We start from the raw sequence: 18007 nt of genomic DNA, 5'->3' as shown, positions 1-18007 counted from the left end.
TAAAACAGTGAAATGCTTGCTTACTTAAAATAGGTATTAGGTGAACAATAGACAAGTAAAGAAATAAAAAACCACAGTAAAAAGATATAACAGTAGCGAGGCTCTATACGGGCACTGGAGAGTCAGGCCAATTGAGGTAGTATGTACATGTAGGTATGGTTAAAGTGACAATGCATATATGATAAAGAGAGAGTAGCAGTAGCGTAAAAGAGGGGTTGGCGGGTGGTGGGTGGCGGGACACAATGCAGATAGTCCGGGTAGCCAATGTGTCTAGTCGGGTTAATTGAGGTAGTATGTACATGAATGTATAGTTAAAGTGACTATGCATATATGATAAACAGAGAGTAGCAACAACGTAAAAGAGGGGTTGGGGACACACCCAATGCAAATAGTCTGGGTAATCATTTGATTACCTGTTCAGGAGTCGTATGGCTTGGGGGTTGAGCTGTTGAGAAGCCTTTGGTTCTAGACTTGGCGCTCCGGTACCGCTTGCTATCCGGTAGTAGAGAGAACAGTCTATGACTGGGGTGGCTGGGGTCTTTGACGATGTTTAGGGCCTTCCTCTGACACCGCCTGGTGTAGAGGTCCTGGATGGCAGGTAGCTTATCCCTAATGATGTACTGGGCCATACGCACTACCCTCTGTAGTGCCTTGCGGTCAGAGGCCGAGCAGTTGCCGTACCAGGCAGTGATGCAACCAGTCAGGATGCTCTCGATGTTGCAGCTGTAAAACCTTTTGAGGATCTGAGGACCCATGCCAAATATTTTTTGTTTCCTGAGGGGGAATAGGCTTTGTCGTGCCCTCTTCACGACTGTCTTGGTGTGTTTGGACCATTCTAGTTTGTTGTTGATGTGGACACCAAGGAACTTGAAGCTCTAAACCTGCTCCACTACAGCCCCGTCGATGAGAATGGGGGCGATGCTCGGCCCTCCTTTTCCTGTAGTCCAAAATCATCTCCTTCGTCTTGATTACGTTGAGGGATAGGTTGTTATTCTGGCACCACCCGGCCAGGTCTCTGACCTCCTCTCTATAGGTTGTCTCATCGTTGTCAGTGATCAGGCCTACCACTGTTGTGTCGTCTGCAAACTTAATGATGGTGTTGGAGCCGTGCCTGGCCGTGCAGTCATGGGTGAACAGGGAGTACAGGAGGGGACTAAGCATGCACCCCTGAGGGGCACCAGTGTTTAGGATCAACGTGACAGATGTGTTGCTACCTACCCTCACCACCTGGCGGCGGCCCGTCAGGAAGTCTAGGATCCAGTTGCAGAGGGAGGTGTTTAGTCCTAGGTTCCTTAGCTTAGTGATGAGCTTTGATGGTACTATGGTGTTGAACACTGAGCTGAAGTCAATGAATAGCACTCTCACATAGGTGTTCCTTATGTCCAGGTGGGAAAGGGCAGTGTGGAGTGCAACAGAGATTGCGTCATGTTGAAAATGTCAGTGAAGACACCTGCCAGTTGGTCAGCACATGCCCGGAGCACACGTCCTGGTAATCCATCTGACCTCGCGGCCGTGTGAATGTTGACCTGTTTAAAGGTCTTACTCACGTCGGCTTCGGCTACGGAGAGCGTGATCACACAGTCGTCCTGAACAGCTGATGCTTTCATGCATGCTTCTGTGTTGCTTGCCTCGAAGCAAGCATAGAAGTGATTTAGCTCGTCTGGTAGGCTCGTGTCACTGGGCAGCTCGCGACTGTGCTTCCCATTTGTAGTGTGTAATAGTTTGCAAGTCCTGCCACATAAGACAAGCATCGGAGCCGGTGTTGTACGATTCAGTCTTAGCCCTGTATTGGTGCTTTGCCTGTTTAATGGTTCGTCGGAGGGCATAGCCGGATTTCTTATAAGCTTCTGGGTTAGAGTCCAGCATCTTGAAAGCGGCAGCTCTACCCTTTAGCTCAGTGTGAATGTTGCCTGTAATCCATGACATCTGGTTGGGGTAGGTACGTACAGTCACTGTGAGGATGATGTCCTCGATGCACTTATTGATAAAGCCAGTGACTGATGTGGTGTACTCCTCAATGCAATCGGAAGAATCCCAGAACATATTCAAATCTGTGATAGCAAAACAGTCCTGTAGTCTAGCATCTGCTTCATCTGACCATTTTTTTATAGACTGTGGTGCTTTCTGCTTTAATTTTTGCTGGTAAGCAGGAATCAGGAGGATAGAATTGTGGTCAGATTTACCAAATGGAGTCCGAGGGAGAGCTTTGGTCGTGTCTCTGTGTGTGGAGTACAGGTAATCTAGAATTTTTCCCCCTCTTTTTGCACATGTAACATGTTGATAGAGATTAGGTAAAACTGATTTAAGTTTCCCTGTATTAAAGCCTCCGGCCACTGGGAACGCCGCCTCTGGGTGAGTGGTTTCCTGTTTGCTTATTTCCTTATACAGCTGACTGAGTGCGGTCTTAGTGCCAGCATCCATCTGTGGTGGTAAATAGACAGCCACGAAAAGTATAGATGAAAACTCTCTTGGCAAATAGTGTGGTCTACAGTTTATCATAAGATATTCTACTTCAGGCGAGTAAATCTAGAGACTTCCTTAGATTTCGTGCAGCAAGTATGTGGACATCCCTTCAAATTAGTGGATTCGGCTATTTCAGCCACACCCGTTGCTGACAGGTGTATAAAACCGAGCACACAGCCATGCAATCTCCATAGACAAACATTGGCAGTAGAATGGCCCGTACTGAAGAGCACAGGGACTTTCAACATGGCACCGTCTTAGGATGCCACCTGTCCAACAAGTCAGTTCTGTCAGGATTTGGCCAGGGTTGTTCCGGGTTTTGGTCAGTAGATGTCCCCATTGTGCTTTTTGTCCCTATGTTTTTCCCTTGATCCCCATTATTATTTGCACCTGTGTCTGTTTCCCCTGATTGTATTTAAACCCTTTGTTTCCCTCAGTTCTGTGCTCTGTGTTTGTATGTTAGCACCCTGCCCTAGTGTTCTGTGTGCTCTTGTGTGAAGTTCTTGTGGTATTCTGTTTTTGTTTTAGTTTATTTTTGGTGAGTTTCTTTTGAAATGTTTTTCCTACCACCTTTTGGATTTGCCATTTTTTGTATTTTAGGATTTTTTCTTTATTAAATACACCGTCTTAAGTACTGCTGTGTCTGCCTCATCGTCTGGGTTCTGCTGTCAATGGCTGTTGGTTAAGTGACTGTTTCTCACTCCGGAGACCCAGGTTTGAAACCGGGACAGAAACACAGAGCCAAAAATGAACCCAAGGCAGCCAGTTCCCAGGACCTTTTTGCCACGCTGTCCCACCACCAGGAGACTGTCCAACGCCACGAAGCCGCCCTGGTTCAGCAAGAGGCCTTAATGGCTAGACATTCTCATCTTCTGTCGGAGATGCTGACTTCCATTAAGCAAATATCTGATCGACTTACCCCTGGCTTCACAGCCATAACCCTCACATCGACTGGTCTGTGGGCACTATCAAGCAGTGGGGTCCTACGTGCCAAGCTACTTGTATTTTCCAGAATTCCCGAGTTCTACTCCCGAGTCTTTAGAATCCATCGACCTGACCCGAGTTCCCGAGTGTTACCATGACCTCAAACTGGTGTTTAGCAAACAGAGGGCCACCATACCACCCCATAGATCTTACGATTGCCCCATCGACCTGTTTCCGGGCACTTGCCCCCCAGGGGTCGGATCTTTTCCCTATCTCCACCCGAACAGCTGCATGGATACCTACATCAAGGACTCTCTGGAAGCAGGCCTCATGCGTCCATCAACCTCCCGGCGGGAGCAGGGTTTTTCTTTGTGGCCAAGAAAGATGGTGGATTACGTCCTTGCATCGACTACCGGGGACTCAATGACATAACCGTCCGTAACCGTTACCCGCTACCCCTTATGGCCACAGCCTTCGAGCTGCTCCAGGAAGCAGTTGTTTTCACTAAGCTTGACCTGCGGAACGCATACCATCTTGTGCGGATCAGACCTGGTGACGAGTGGAAGACCGCTTTCAACACGCCTACTGGTCACTATGAATACTTGGTGATGCCCTTCGGCCTGACCAACGCCCCAGCGGTGTTCCAAGCGCTCATAAACGATGTGCTTAGGGATATGCTTAACATATTTGTGTTCGTTTACTTGGATGACATCCTCATCTTTTCGAGCTCCTTCAAGAACACACTAAGCATGTCAGACAAGTACTCAAACGCCTCCTGGACAGCCATCTGTACGTTAAGCCGGAAAAATGTGAATTCCATTCATCCCGAGTACAATTCCTGGGATTTGTAGTGGAACCCGGTCGAGTCCAAATGGACCCTAGGAAGGTAGGGGCAGCGGATTGGCCCACCCCCAAATCCGTTAAGGATGTTCAGCGTTTCCTGGGCTTCACAAACTTTTACCGCAAGTTCATCAAGAACTTCAGTTTGGTGGCAGCTCCTCTCTCAGCTTTAACCAAAGGTGGCAATGCAAGGTTTTTGTGGGGAAGAGAAGCTGAGACGGCCTTCCAAGGACTCAAGCAGCGCGTCCTCTCTGCTCCCATCCTGATACTACCGACTCACGGATGAACCATTTGTGGTGGAGGTAGACGCATCAGAGGTTGGTGTTGGAGCTGTCCTGTCTCAGAGGGGTGAAGACAAGAAGCTTCATCCGTGCGCTTTCTTCTCACACCGGCTTACCCCGACTGAGAGGAACTACGATGTGGGGGATCGTGAACTCCTAGCGGTTAAGATGGCATTGAAGGAATGGAGACACTGGCTCGAGGGGCTTCTCACCCGTTTCAAGTGCTTACGGACCACAAAAATCTGGAGTATATCCAGCAGGCGAAGCGATTGAACTCTAGACAAGCTAGATGGTCTCTTTTCTTCAATCGATTCCAGTTTATCCTCACCTATCAATATGGTTACACGTGCCCGGGTCGAAGAATCTCAAACCGGATGCCCTGTCCCGAGTCTACGCTCCTGCCATTCGAGATGACACGGACATGCCTGTCCTTCCTGCTGCTAAGATTGTGGCTCCGATCTCGTGGCAAGTTGAGGATAGCGTGAGACGTGCTCAAGCTAGCGAACCGGACCCTAAAGGAGGCCCTGCCAATCGGTTGTTTGTCCCCAAGGCAGTGAGGACTCAGGTCCTTCTGTGGGGGCACTCCTCTCGCCTCACCTGTCATCCGGGCGTAGGTCGCACCTTGGAGTTCATCCAGCGTAAGTTCTGGTGGCCTACCATAAGAGAAGACGTTGCCACTTTACAATGCCTGCCCCGTGTGCTGCCAGGGCAAATCTTCTCACCTCCGCCCTCAAGGACTCCTTCACCCTTTACCTGTTCCCCACAGACCCTGGTCCCATATCTCATTGGACTTTATTACTGGACTTCCTCCATCCCATGGCAATACTACTATCCTAGTCATAATCGACAGGTTTTCAAAGGCGGCCAGGTGTCCCTCTGACTAAGTTACCTTCTGCCAAGGAAACGGCTGAGTTGGTAATTAATCATGTGTTCCGAGTCTTCGGCATTCCTCAAGATGTGGTTTCTGACAGAGGTCCCCAGTTTCAAGGTTTTGGAAGGCCTTCTGCCAACTCATGGGGGCTTCTGCCAGTCTATCTTCAGGGTACCATCCGGAGTCCAACGGCCAAACAGAGAGGATGAATCAAGAGCTGGAAACCACCCTCCGATGTATGACTCGTGACAACCCGTCCACATGGTCATCCTTTATTGTTTCCTCTGACAACACCTTGCGCTCCTCCTCCACTGGTATGTCCCCGCACAGTGTCAGTTTGGCTATGCTCCTCCATTGTTCCCGGACCAGGAGGCAGAAGTCAGAGTGCCTTCAGCCTTGAGGTTCGTCAGACGCTGTCGGCTTATGTGGAGGAAGACCCGTCTTAATCTGATGCGTTCCTCACAGAGGTATCAACAACAAGCCAACAGACGTCGCCGTCCCGGGCCTTGCCCGGCCAGAGAGTCTGGCTTTCCACAAGAGACTTACCTCTACGGGTGGAGTCTCGCAAGCTGTCCCAAAAATACATCGGTCCCTTCAAGGTTGCCAGGAGAGTTAACCCAGTTTCTTATCGCCTACACTTACCCAGATCCCTTAAGATTAATCCCACATTTCATGTGTCATTGTTAAAACCTGTTGTTTTTTCTCCCCTTGTCCCGGCAGACAGACCTCCCCTCCGCCTCGTGTTATTGGAGGCCAGCCGGCTTATACCGTCCACCGGATACTGGATTCCCGCCGGGTGCAGCGGTCCTGGCAGTATCTGGTGGACTGGGAAGGCTACGGTCCTGAGGAGCGCTCCTGGGTTCCTGCCAAAGACATCCTGGACCCTGACCTCATTCGTCAGTTCAGGGTCCTCCACCCTGAGAGAGCTGGTAGGAACGTCAGGAGCCGTTCCTAGGGGGATTCTGTCAGGATTTGGCCAGGGTTGTTCCGGGTTTTGGTCAGTAGATGTCCCCATTGTGCTTTTTGTCCCTATGTTTTTCCCTTGATCCCCATTATTTCTGCCATGCTAGAGCTACCCCGGTCAACTGTAAGTGCTGTTATTGTGACTTTATTCTAATAATAATGCTTATCCTTATCCTTCTGTACGCCTATATCTCTATAGCAATAGAAGCCTCTCTGAAAAGTATAAATGCATGTCGGTGTCAGGAACATGGCTCCAGCATATGTCTATATTTCTCTCGGTCTCTCTAGGGCTAGGCCTATGCATTATATTCATAAAATATATCAATACACTGTAGAGTGGAGAGGCCTAAGCATTATATTTATAAAATATATCAATATACTGTAGAGTGGAGAGGCCTAAGCATTATATTCATAAAATATATCAATATACTGTAGAGTGGAGGGGCCTAAGCATTATATTCATAAAATATATCAATATACTGTAGAGTGGAGAGGCCTAAGCATTATATTCATAAAATATATCAATATACTGTAGAGTGGAGGGGCCTAAGCATTATATTCATAAAATATATCAATATACTGTAGAGTGGAGGGGCCTAAGCATTATATTCATAAAATATATCAATATACTGTAGAGTGGAGGGGCCTAAGCATTATATTCATAAAATATATCAATATACTGTAGAGTGGAGGGGCCTAAGCATTATATTCATAAAATATATCAATATACTGTAGAGTGGAGAGGCCTAAGCATTATATTTATAAAATATATAAATATACTGTAGAGTGGAGATGCCTAAGCATTATATTTATAATATATATAAATACACTGTAGAGTGGAGATACCTAAGCATTATATTTATAATATATATAAATATACTGTAGAGTGGAGATGCCTAAGCATTATATTTATAAAATATATAAATATACTGTAGAGTGGAGAGGCCTAGGCATTATATTTATAAAATATATCAATATACTGTAGAGTGGAGAACCCTAAGCGTTATATTTATAAAATATATCAATATACTGTAGAGTGGAGAGGCCTAAGCATTATATTTATAAAATATATCAATATACTGTAGAGTAGAGCCGCCCTAGCGTTATATTTATAAAATATATCAATATCTGTGGAGAGGCCTAAGCGTTATATTTATAAAATATATCAATATACTGTAGAATGGAGAACCTAAGCGTTATATTTATAAAATATATCAATATACTGTAGAGTGGAGAACCCTAAAGCGTTATATTTATAAAATATATCAATATACTGTAGAGTGGAGAACCCTAAGCATTATATTTATAAAATATATCAATATACTGTAGAGTAGAGCCGCCTAAGCGTTATATTTATAAAATATATCAATATACTGTAGAGTGGCCCTAAGCATTATATTTATAAAATATATCAATATACTGTAGAGTAGAGCCGCCTAAGCGTTATATTTATAAAATATATCAATATACTGTAGAGTGGAGAACCCTAAGCATTATATTTATAAAATATATCAATATACTGTAGAGTGGAGAACCCTAAGCGTTATATTTATAAAATATATCAATATACTGTAGAGTGGAGAACCCTAAGCATTATATTTATAAAATATATCAATATACTGTAGAGTGGAGAACCCTAAGCATTATATTTATAAAATATATCAATATACTGTAGAGTAGAGTGGAGATCCTAAGCATTATATTTATAAAATATATCAATATACTGTAGAGTGGAGAACCCTAAGCGTTATATTTATAAAATATATCAATATACTGTAGAGTGGAGATCCTAAGCATTATATTTATAAAATATATCAATATACTGTAGAGTGGAGAACCCATTATATTTATAAAATATATCAATATACTGTAGAGTGGAGATCCTAAGCATTATATTTATAAAATATATCAATATACTGTAGAGTGGAGAACCCTAAGCGTTATATTTATAAAATATATCAATATACTGTAGAGTGGAGAACCCTAAGCGTTATATTTATAAAATATATCAATATACTGTAGAGTGGAGAACCCTAAGCGTTATATTTATAAAATATATCAATATACTGTAGAGTGGAGAACCCTAAGCGTTATATTTATAAAATATATCAATATACTGTAGAGTGGAGAACCCTAAGCCTATAGGCCTATCTGTATGTAGTGCCCTATATTTATCAAATCTCTGAATGAACCGTAGGTGGACAATTATTGTTTTAGGAAAGTAAAAATGAATATACTATGTTTTGAATAGAAACCCAACAAATATTTTTTTGTAATTTGTTTTAGGCAGGTTTTAAGGACAAGAAACTGTGGATATTTATTTATCAAAATATATCAATAATTAATGGGTATTTGGTATTTATAAGGATTCCCATCAGCCACTGCAAAAGCATCAGCTACTCTTCCTGGGGTCCACATGAAACATGACACATTTATAAAATATATCAATATACATCAAACATAGCCTACATATGTACATACACCTAAGTCACGTTATATTTATAAAATATATCAATTTACCATCCAGGTGTCGGTACCAGGTGGTTTGTACTTGTTTATAGACAGCAGCAACGTTTTCACCTCTTCAACACCCACTTTGTGGAACTTAAAACTACAGCGCTTGTCTTTCATTATTGGGTCCTTTATATAAATATGAACAATAGCATTTGTTGTTTACATGTCATACCTAAGTTCACTAATCTTGTCATCAAAAATGTTACTAGTTTGGTAATATCAAAGACTTTTTTATAAAATACATCAATATAATGAAGGATGGAGCCAAGCTCTCTTTTTGCCTAGAATTTCATTTAAAGTACTCCATAGATTTTTACTATCATTCTTTATATCATTTGTTTTTGTTCCATAGTATAGTTTCTTCAATTTTTGTTTAGTTTAGTTAGGTGATTTCTCAATTTACTGTGTGTTTGCCAGTCTGCTGACAGACTTATTTGTTATTTTGCCTCATCCCTCTCAGCCATTGTAACGATCGTCGTATGAAGGAGTGGACCAAAACGCAGCGTGGTAAGTGTTCATGATAAATGTAATACTAAAAACACTCGAACAAAATAACAAAGAGGGGAAAACCGAAACAGTCCTGTCAGGTGCAGACTCTTAACAGAAAATAACTACCCACAAAACCCAAACGAAAAAGGACAACTTATATATGTCCCCAATCAGAGACAACGATAGACAGCTGCCTCTGATTGGGAACCACACCAACATAGAAATAAAGAAACTAGAATGCCCACCCTAGTCACCCTAGTCACGTGACAGCCATACAGTTTTTCAATACATCATCTATCCATGGGGATTTGGCAGTTCTAAAAGTCCGTTTCCTGATGGATGCATGTCTATCAGTAACCGGAAGAAGCAGTTTAATAAATGCTTCAAGTGATTCCTTCGATATAGGAATCATTGCAAAATCTCTTGTTTGATTGTTTATACACAATTTTAGGTCCAGTTTTCGGGAACTTTTTTCTAGACATGGCTATTATATTAGGATCACTACATCCAATGTGGATACTGCTCTCTTGGATCCAAACCGGCACGTGTCTGTTTGGGTCTGTTTTTCCAATGGGCCTTTTTGGAACGGGTCTATGTTTAAAAATATATACAGTATATTCATGCACATTAGGTCGGGTGGGAAAGCTACAGATCTATTTCGAAACAGGTCTAACCTTTTGGACCCGTGAAGACCTCTAGTGCAAACCTTCTACAGCGTTGAGCTGTTCCCAAGGGTACAAGGTGTGAAACCCAACAGCACGGCTGTGTTTAACTGGCACTGGCACCAGGCAGGCAGGCAGGCCCACAGTGGGTATCAGGTCTCTCTGCAAACACCCCACACTCCCTCCCTTCCTGCCAGCTTCCCTCCCTGCCTCCCTCCTTTACTCCTGATGCCGGGCCAAAACCATGTAAATCACAAAGCACCATGCGCACTCAAACAGATCACAGCCAATGTTTAGAAGGAGAAAGAAAATAGAAATCCATAAGGGAGATGGATCTCGCCAAGACAGTAAAATAGAGGGGGGAGTGTGATGCTGATGACAATATTCTACTCTTCAAAAAGAGATTTGCTGCTGTTGTCCCCTCACTGCAGTGTGGCTGGGGACTGTTAACACAAGGAGGCTCCTTCAAGACCATATACAGTTAGGTAATAACACTTTAAGCTTTAAGAGAGACATTGGAAAGAGATGAACAACAACAGAGAGAGTGAGAGAGATAAAGAGGGGAACAACCCCAGAGCCAAGCCCTCAGATGCAAAGAGAAAGAAAAAGTAGTTGAGGTAGGCAGGCTCACAGAGTACAGAAGAAGGCCAGGTTAGGGTGAATAACGTCCAGGTGCGTTCCCCACTGAGCTTCCTGTTTCAGTCCCTCTCCCTCTCAATAACTCTGCATTTGGGACAGAGTTGAAGAATCCCAGCCCCCCTTCTTCCCCTCTTTCTCCACCCCTATGCTGTGTGAGGAGGGTAGAATGCAAAAAAATATGAAATTTAGTATGATAAAAAATCTCACAGAATTTCTCTAGATTTCTGGCTGTGGGAAAAGTGCTTGTGGAGAACAAATGACAATAGACAGATTTGGCAGACAGCCAGACGAGAGGAGAGGAGAGGAGGAGGAGAGAAGGAGGCAGAGGTCATTTTACCATAGAGTTCACAAAGGAAGCCCCCAGTAGGACAGACAAGGTGTTAGAGGATGGACCAATTAGGATGCACTGTGGGTCCAAAGGCACAGGTAAGTGGGAAATCTGAGGTTTGTAGGTTTTCAACTCATTGCCTATCAAATATACAGTGTAAATGGGGTCATATTGCACTTCCTAAGGCTTCCACTAGATGTCAACAGTCTTTAGAACCTTGTTTCAGGCATCTACTGTGAAGGAGGAGAGAATAAGAGCTGATTGAGTAAGAGGTCTGGCAGAGTGCCATGAGCTCAGTCTCGCGTGCGCCCGTGAGAGGTAGGTGCGTTCCTTTTCCTTTCTAAAGACAAAGGAATTCTCCGGTTGAAACATTATTGAAGATTTATGTTAAAAACATCCTAAAGATTGATTATATCGTTTGACATGTTTCTACGACCTGTAATGTAACTTTTTGGACTTTTCGTCTGAACTTTCGCCTGGACTTGCCCGCGCCTTGTGAGTTTGGATTTGTGAACTAAACGCGCTAACATGAGGTATTTGGACATAAATTATGGACTTTATCGAACAAAACAAACATTTATTGTGGAACTGGGATTCCTGGGAGTGCATTCTGATGATCATCAAAAGTAAGTGAATATTTATAATGCTATTTCTGACTTCTGTTGACTCCACAACATGTCGGGTATCTGTATGGCTTGTTTTTGTGTCTGAGCACCGTACTCAGATTATTGCATGGTGTACTTTTTTCGTAAAGCTTTTTTGAAATCTGACACAGCGGTTGCATTAACCAATATTTACTTCAATATTTTTGAATTTCGCGCTCTGCCTTTTCAGCGGATGTTGTCGAGGAACCCCTAGCCTTATTAACAGTGGTGTAAAATACTTTAGTAAAAATACTTGAAAGTACTACTTAAGTTGATTTTTGGGGTATCTGTACTTTCTATTTATATTTCTGACAACTTTTACTTTTACTACTTTCTGTAACGGTTTTCTCTAGGTGAAGGAGAGTCGGACCAAAATGCGGTGTGGTTATTGAGATTCATGTTTAATGAAAAAACACACTAAACACAAACACTACAAAACAATAAACGTAACGAAAACTGAAACAGCCTAATACTGGTGCAAACTAGTACACGACAGACATAAGGACAGGAAAAGGAACAAAAGGACAATCACCCACCAAACACTCAAAGAATATGGCTGCCTAAATATGGTTCCCAATCAGAGACAACGATAAACACCTGCCTCTGATTGCGAACCACTTCAGACAGCCATAGACTCATCTAGAACACCCCCCTAAGCTACAATCCCAATACCTATGAAAAAACCCCAAGACAGAACACACCACATACAAAAACCCATGTCACACCCTGGCCTGACCAAATAGATAAAGAAAACACAAAAATACTAAGACCAGGGCGTGACACTTTCCTAAATAAATGAATGTATATTTATTCCATACATTTTCCCTTACACCCAAAAGTACGCACAAATACTTAGCAGGACATTGATAATGGTCTAATTCATACACTTATCAAAAGAACATACCTGGTCAACCCTGCAGCCTCTTATCTGATGGACTCACTAAACACATTTGTAAATTATGTCTGAGTGTTGGAGCGTGCACCTGGCTATCCGTAAATAAATAAAAAAACAAGAAAATGATGCTGTCTGGTTTGCTTAATATAAGGAATTTGAAATTATTTTCACTTTTATTTTAGATACTTAAGTATATTTTAGCTTTTGATACTTTTGATACTGGAGAGAACGAGCTGGAAAGAGTGAGAGTGAGCTTCTAGACTATCTTGTCGACAAAGTAAATACATTATTCTGCACAAAGCTAGAGGGAAAGTTAGAAGGACAGATTTTTTTTTATCAAGGATATCAGAGAATACAACACAGAGTTAGATAATAAGGGTATTTTCTTTTAGAAAACCACACTAATAGAGAGAGAGAAACGCAAAAGAGATCAATAGAAAAAGATAACGCCAAAGAAAAGTAAAGATGATATAAGTAATACTAATATAGAGAGTTTCATGGTCTTCACGGCACTGCTCTGTGGATTGAAATACTGCAGTGGTGTAGAGGAGGTGTTGAATGAGAGAGTTTAATTGGGGACATTAGGGGTGACCTATTGAACCAGCAGCACAATCAGGTTCAAAGGACATGTCAGGGGCCAGTCAGGCCAAGGTGAATGAGAGGAGGGGGCCAAGCAGAGCCGGCAAAAGGGCTTTCCATAGTGGATAAACGTCCCTGTCCTGGGTCAGTGAACGCCCAATGAAAACACCTAGACACCATCAAAGTACCTGAGCGAGGCCTTGAAGTGGTTTTGGAAGACAAGTGGGTATCACACAGCAGTCTGACACAGTGAGCCTGAATGGACCCATTCTCATCCAGCCCAGCTGCGGCCAAGACAACAGGTTGGAGTTCACCTGTGATGTGTGTGTGTGTGTGTGTGTGTGTGTGTGTGTGTGTGTGTGTGTGTGTGTGTGTGTGTGTGTGTGTGTGTGTGTGTGTGTGTGTGTGTGACTGTCAGCTCCTCTGTTGGGGGTAGTTCAGGAGAATGCGTGGTGAGGCTGAGTGGAGGTGGTGATGGGTCAGGTTCTAAAGGTCCCACAGGGAGTAGGCTGTCTGGCAGTCAGACCATGACTTCCCCTCCTCACGCAGCACAGGAAATAGCTGCTGTCTTAACCCTTCCCTCTGCTTGGCTCCAATAGCCCTCATTAAGGCCATGGTTGAAAAAACTGCTGCATTGGGCTGGCTACTCAACAGAGGGATGGTACAAGTCAAGAGCTCACTCAAGTACAGTTAACCCCTTCCATTTGCATAGGTGGTACTATTTCTATTGAACAGGTTGTTGGGGCATGCAGTTGTTTCTAGTTATTATCCAATGTAATTAGTTGCATTGCCTTATTGTAAGAAAGCATAGTTGTTTAGTACGATTATTTTTGATACTGTAATTACTTTAATACTTTAGTGTTTCTACTTGCCACTGGCTGTCACTAGTCAGCATGCCTCTATTATAAGAATGCATAGTGGTTTACTTAAAAATATTTTGGAAAAATGTAATAGCCATGTGATTTTCTGCCAGCTCTGATGCTTGACGTATTGCACTCTGATATTCTTTGGCTTGTGTCGTGTACATGTTCGTTACTGACGTGCTGCTTATTGCATTGACGTCATTTTTGTCTGATTGTATGTCATGTACCTGTTTGTGTGATACTGATGTGCAGTGGTGGAAAAAGGACCCAATAGACCTACTTGAGTACTAGTAGAGATACCTTAATAGAAAAGGATTCATGTAAATGTGAAAGTCACCTAGTAAAATACTACTTGAGTAAAGGTCAACAAGTATTTTGTTTTAAATATACTTATGTATCAAAAGTAAAAGAAACAGTACAAATAATTTAAAAATCCTTATATTAAGAATTTTTTACATTTATGGATAGCCAGGGGCACACTCCAACACTCAGATATAATTTATAAACAAAGCATTTGTGTTTAGTGAATCTGCCAGATCAGAGGCAGTAGATGACCAGGGATGTTATCTTGATAAGTGTGTGAAATGGACTATTTTACTGTCCTGTTAAGCATTCAAAATGTAACAAGTACTTTTGGCTGTTAGGGAAAATGTATGGAGTAAAAAGTACATCATTTTCTTTAGGAATGTAGTGAAGTAAAAGTTGTAAAAAATATAAATAGTAAAGTAAAGTACAGCAACCCAAAAAACGACTTAAGCAGTACTTTAAAGTTTTTTACTTATGTGCTTTACACAACTGCTGACGTGTTCATGATACGGTCTTGGTCCAGGTCTCTCTTTATTTGTATTCCTTTTTATGCCGTTCTGGTTGCTGGTCTGAATCTAGCACTAGGTAGGTATGACTTCTTTCAGTCATTGTTATCTCTTGACCAATACTCGTTATCTCTTGACCACCCTTCCCTTGTTGAAATCAACTTTTATCTCTCTCAGTACCTCTGTTGTCAATACATTGTTCAATGCCTTGTATGTGGACAAAGGACTTGGGCCTTTAGGAATGTTACAGTGCTCCTACTATGGCCATGTGAGCGGAGAGGACAGCCCTCTGTCCTACACAGAGCTAATGGTAATGCCCCCAACTGGTCTTGTTGACACACACCATAAACATGCCTGACTACATAAAGCAGCCTAGACAGACAGCAGGTGGAGGGAGATTAGTTATGCAGCTCCTCTAATGTCATGTCAAACCCACTGATCCCATCCTCAGACCAGGGCTGACTCACTAGAATACCCCCTCTCCTCCCTCCATGCGCCCTCCCTCCCTTCCCCACTAGCCTAAGTAACCTTCAAACAGCAGCCGAGTAAACTGTAAACTTCACCTCTTCCAAGTCCAGATGCATTAGGGCTGCAGCTGCATGTGCTTAGTAAACATGTCCACCAACCACGGCACATGAATGACAGAGAGAGGCTCAGGGTGGGGTAGTGAACACAGCACCAGCGGACCAAAACCAGGATCTCTCTGCACCATCTGGACACTTCCCAGGGACACTTCACCCATCAGGAGGATCCTCCACCCACTGCCCCCCACCACTCAGAACCTGAGAGCGTAAATATTAGTGTGATGGGGAACTTAATCACATCCACATTGGCTGTCTGGTCTCTGTGAAAAACTAGTTCTAAAGGGAAGCTGTTGTTTTCCCCCTCTGTGTTTAGTCTGACGGCTTTGCTCACAGAACCACCCTCATCAACAACCATGCTGTCATGTGGAACACTCACCTCTGAGGATCACAGGGGAGGAACACACAAAGGGTGAAATACAAAACACTGACAGAGAGAGTACTAAACAGAGATCTTATGAGTTCACACAAAATATTTGTATATTTGTGCAAAGAATGATAAATAGTACCTTCATTCAGCAGATCCACTTTATTATAAAATAAAACAGACCAGTGTTGTCCATTCACTACCCATTCCCATTGTAGAACTCCCCAGATGAGAGTGTTGAGTTTGTGGTTTGTGTCTGTCGTTAAGGATGTGTATGGGGCTTAGTGGAAGAGCCTCAAAGGACTGAGGACTGAGCCTGGTCAGATGTGAGGAGGTTCCTGACAGCTGAGCGGCAGCAGATGTTGGAGAGAAGAGAGAAGTGCTGCTGGACAGACTAGAGCACAGTTTAGAGACAGCGCTTCTCTCACAGGACAGGAGCCAATAGGCCACCCAGAGCGACAGTGGACAGGCCAGGCAGGAACGCAGAGACAATGAGGATGGTACAGGGTGCTGCTTGGACAGGAAAAAGGAAAACCCAGTGTGAAGAAGACAATGAGACCTGCTAGATGGATAGGATAGAGCTGGGGAAGCTGGCATTGTTGGTTGTATAAACAGGCAGAAAAGGGGACTTTGAGGAGATGGATGGAATTGATAACAATAGGAGGTTAATTATAAGTATATCGGAAAATAAATAATAGCATTTTAGTCAACTAAAATGAGTTGTGGATAGAGTATTTATTTAGGGATATTAAATGTAGCACAGTCTATGAATGTGTCACATTGTGAATATGCATTATGAATGGTACGCAAACTAAAGCAGGTAGTTCATCTGAACGGATGCTTCAAGGACACAGAACCTTTGAGTGAGACTTTGACACGTTTGTTTTATTATGCCTTATGATGATCTAGCCTACTTACAGTATCATCAACATTCCCCTGAAATGTTATAATTAGCCTCTCATACACGAAATTAGAAGATAAACAACAATAAATGATCATGCATGTATCCATACCTTTTTTGATAAATAGAGGTTTGAGACGCTGCGGACGACTCTCTGTTGAGTTGGGTCCCAGCTGAATATTTGTAAAGCCCCGTCCTCCAGGTGGCATGAGCTGCAGAGGTCAGCCACAGCAGCAGCACAATCCAACGGAAACTTTTTCGGCAAAGCGCGGACACAACGTCCCGTTGACACGCTCCCATTTCCGCGGCCTCAAAAAAGCACAGGCAGAAAAGTTCCTAAAAAGCTCAGGCTGACTGGAAAGCAGAGCTAGTGATTGAAATATTTATATGCCTTAAAGTCCAGGTTTTTGCGTCACCGAGAGGAAGCGCATTCCATCATCAACCAAATACATAAAATGTAAATATATAAATTACACGTACCGTTATAATAGCAAAAAATAAAGTGGATTCCTTTTAAATGCCACGAAAAGAAAGGTGACAATGACACCCCGTGATGTCGCACAAAAACCAAAATCACGGACTTAGCCGAAAGTTCCCCACATGCCCAAATCTACCAGCAGTATTCCGAAGCAACCAGACGAAGTAAACTTGGAATTGTGACTGGTCAGTCTCTTTTCAATATCAACTCTCCCTCCCCCCGTCTTTGCGTAATGTAGCCTGTCTCGTGTCGAGCGTCTCACAATGAGCAAGAAACTATAGTTTTATACTCTACGCGAGTCTTTTAAAAGCAGAGCCTGCAGTCTTTTACCCTGCCCATTCCCCGTTTCAACCTTTCACCGCGGACAAGGCATGCCTACAACAACACGGGTTCGCTTTACGCATCTGTCATCACGTCATTACACGAAACACTGAACTACCCCGGAGTGACTGATATTCCTAAGTAATCATTTAGTTTAGAACATCTACTATGGTACACGTGGGATTCATGTGCACATGATTGTGAAATAAAGAAGTGAGTAGGATCATGCATTCTGATGATAATAAACTGATGATAATAAACATGAATACATACACATACTGTAGTTTAATATTATGGTGGTGTTGATGACCTTAAATTAAAGTCTTTGCTATTGATTGTCATTGAGTGGCATATAAATGTGCATCCTTTACCATAGGACAAAAGACCCACATGCCAGACACACTTTTGCATTGTGTCATCTGGTTTATATTGACCGGGGTTGGGGTCAATTCCATTTAAATTCCAGTCAATTCAGAAAGTAAACCAAATTCCAATTACACATTTTCCTAATTGAAAAGCATTGACTTTAACTGGAATTGGAATGTCAGCGTACTTCCTGAATTGACTGGAATTGAAATTAAATTGACCCCAA

At 42.9% G+C, this 18007-nt stretch overlaps 1 protein-coding gene across 5 annotated transcripts in view; it reads right to left on the bottom strand.

The window, feature by feature from the left end:
• The window catches only part of LOC135514034 (EMI domain-containing protein 1-like), a 97986-nt gene extending 80398 nt beyond the window's left edge, over positions 1–17588 (bottom strand). Inside the window, exons 1-2 of one of the 5 annotated variants that reach the window (XM_064937171.1) lie at positions 17097–17588; positions 16729–16925 (exon numbers count right to left, since the gene is read on the bottom strand). In XM_064937171.1, the coding sequence (XP_064793243.1) occupies positions 16729–16916 (188 nt within the window). In that variant the 5' untranslated portion in view covers positions 16917–16925; positions 17097–17588. Of the gene's footprint in view, positions 1–16728 lie in introns of all 5 variants that reach the window. The other 4 variants (XM_064937170.1, XM_064937173.1, XM_064937172.1 and 1 more) reach the window with 4 other exon arrangements.
• Positions 17589–18007: the final 419 nt, after the last annotated feature.

Source organism: Oncorhynchus masou, chromosome 25, assembly GCF_036934945.1.
Source record: "Oncorhynchus masou masou isolate Uvic2021 chromosome 25, UVic_Omas_1.1, whole genome shotgun sequence".
In the NCBI taxonomy this organism is placed as follows: Eukaryota; Metazoa; Chordata; class Actinopteri; order Salmoniformes; family Salmonidae; genus Oncorhynchus; species Oncorhynchus masou.
Note: the sequence above shows the minus strand (reverse complement) of the source record. Positions and strands in the feature narration are given on the sequence as shown.